At 44.8% G+C, this 2,658-nt stretch overlaps 1 protein-coding gene across 1 annotated transcript in view; it reads left to right on the forward strand.

Moving 5' to 3' along the window:
* The window catches only part of CASP10 (caspase 10), a 37,138-nt gene that overhangs the window by 29,533 nt on the left and 4,947 nt on the right, over nt 1-2,658 (forward strand). The window contains exons 8-9 of the mRNA XM_045295486.1: nt 1,146-1,254; nt 2,068-2,575. Of these exons, the coding sequence (XP_045151421.1) occupies nt 1,146-1,254; nt 2,068-2,575 (617 nt within the window). The remainder of the gene's footprint in view (nt 1-1,145; nt 1,255-2,067; nt 2,576-2,658) is intronic.

Genomic DNA, 2,658 nt, shown 5'->3' on the forward strand with positions numbered 1-2,658 from the left:
CAGGAGGGTAAAGGGAAGGTTGGGGGAGAAAAGAGGCATCAATCACAAGGATCGACATATAATCCCCTCTCAGGGGGATGAACAACAGAAAAGTGGGTGAAGGGTGACATAGGACTATGTAAGATATAAAAATAATAATCTATAATTTATCCAGGGTTCATGAGAGAGAGAGGGCAGGAGAGGTAGGGGAAAAATGAGGAGCTGATATCAAGGGCTCAAGTAGAAGGAAAATGCTTTGAAAATGATAATGACAACATATGTACAAGTGTACTTGACACAATGGATGAATGTGAGGATTCTGATAAGAGATGTTAGAGCCCCCCAATAAAAGTATTTAATAAAAAAGTTGCATATGTCTTAAAACTCCCACTGTGATAATGAGGTGCCTTGGTGGCACAGTGGTCAAGCTCTGGAAACACTGACCATTAGACCTGCTCACCAAAAGTGCTCATTTTAAAGTGCTAACCAACAATGGAAGCTACCAGTGCCCAGCAGCTCCCCAGGAAGAAGGTGTGGCATAGAGCTCAATACCCAAAAGGGCAGTTCTGCTCCATCTTGGAGGGGATGGGTGGGTTGAAATCAACTCCATGGTAATGGGTACTAGTGATGATTATATACTATTTTTAGATTCAAAAGTTACAAGAGAAGTGCCTGTTTTTAGTGGAATGGGGTCATTCCAGTATCTCCCTATCTAAAAACAACAAAGTCTCCTACTATTGTTTTTCTCTTGTTTTGTAAAGTCCTTGGGATACTTTCTTCACTCTGCTAGTTCAAAACATTTAAACACAAGCCCCGAGTTTGCCAGTGGTGAAGCACATATTCTGCTTTTTCACCTCTGGGGACCCCAGTTACTCAGTTAAGCCAGATGAATTCTGAATTTTCAGTTCATTTCATTCTGCACCTGACATTCCAGCTTTGCATCAGTCGGCATTAACAGGTAGATCTATCCTACTTTTGAAGCAGTTCATTATAAACCTCTAACCCCCTAAAATGAGGATTCTCTCATAGGTGGTTCTAGCTCTTTTTTTTAAGTCCTTTATATTGTGAATTAGATGAAGGTCTCCAGAGAGGTCATGGCTTTACATGCAACAATTCAAACACATTCTGATTCAATTTGTCTCTTGGGTCCCATCTCATTTTTCCAGGAGGTAGAGGCATACAGGATGGATCGGAAACACAGAGGTTGCTGCGTCATTGTTAACAACCAGAACTTTACCTCACTGCCAGATAGACCAGGGACTCAGAAGGATGCCGGTAAGAACATTGGCAATAGCTTGTCAACTACCAGTTGGGGTTTTAAATGTTTTGTTGTTTCGTCTTCTTAGTATCTTTATGGAAATCTTCTCTTTTATTTAGATGTTAGGTAGGAGCAATATCATCTGCACCTCTTTAAAAAAAGTCATTTTATTGGGGGCTCTTATGACTTTTACAAAAATCCATACATCAATTGTATCAAGCACATTTGTACATAAGTTGCCATCATCACTTTCAAACATTTTCTTGAGCCCTTGGTATCTGCTCCTCTTTTTTTCCCTTCCTCCTCCACCATCCCACTCTCATGAACCCCTGATAAATGATAAATGATTATTATTTTCATATCTTACACCGACTACTGTCTCCCTTCACCCACATTTCTGTTGCCATCCCCCTTGGTGGGGGAGGCTGCACCTCTTTTATAACTGGGGGTGTCACCAGTCTTCTCCAGAATGGCTGTGTATGATGACGGCATTTGGAGGTGCATGGCATTCTGGGTTGGGGTGCAGAAATCCAGGCCTGACTCTGCCTCTGCCCCTCATTAGGTTGATGACTGGGGACTAGTTCCTGAGCCTTCGTGTCCTCACTTGTACAATAGGGGGAAACTGACCTCTGCAGACTCTCGGGCGGTTACGTTAAGGGCCAATACAACGTGATCGCAGTGTGGGCACGATAGAAAAGCTGGTTAGTTAGAAACATTCGTTGAGTTTATGAAATTCAGAAGATTCAAAGCTCCCGTGTGTGGTATAATTTTTATATGGACACGGTCTCATTCCTTCACTTCACCTCATTTCAGTCCCCTTTTCTTGACAGAGAGCCTGAGATCTGTGTTTCAGTGGCTGGGATTGGAAATCGAGGAGTACAGTGATGTGACCAAAGGGGACCTCGAGGAGGTGCTTCAGAAAATGCAGAAGCATCCAGGTCACACTGATGGGGACTGCTTCGTGTGCTGTATCCTGACCCATGGAAAGTCCGGAGCTGTCTACTCCTCGGATGGGGCCCTCATTCCCATTCAGGAGATCATCTCTCACTTCACAGCCCAGCGCTGCCCTTCTCTAGCTCACAAACCCAAACTCTTCTTCATCCAGGCCTGTCAAGGCGACGAGGTGCAGCCTTCGGTATGCATTGAAGTAGATGCTCGGAATACAGAGCTTGTATCCCGTGCCCCCAGTGGGGTGAACCTGAAGGACAGTATTCCTGTTGAGGCGGATTTCCTGCTTGGCATGGCCACAGTCCCAGGCTATGTATCCTTTCGACACGTGAGGAATGGCAGCTGGTACATTCAGTCTCTGTGCAATCACCTGAAGGACTTGGTCCCAAGGTTAGAGTTCTGAGTTGTTCCCCACATCTGTTCACCCATCCATCCACCCACCCACCCATCCACCCATCCACCCACCCACCCAC

The sequence above is a fragment of the Echinops telfairi genome, unplaced genomic scaffold, assembly GCF_000313985.2.
Source record: "Echinops telfairi isolate 266 unplaced genomic scaffold, ASM31398v2 ScPeMD7_3;HRSCAF=10, whole genome shotgun sequence".
Classification (NCBI taxonomy): Eukaryota; Metazoa; Chordata; class Mammalia; order Afrosoricida; family Tenrecidae; genus Echinops; species Echinops telfairi.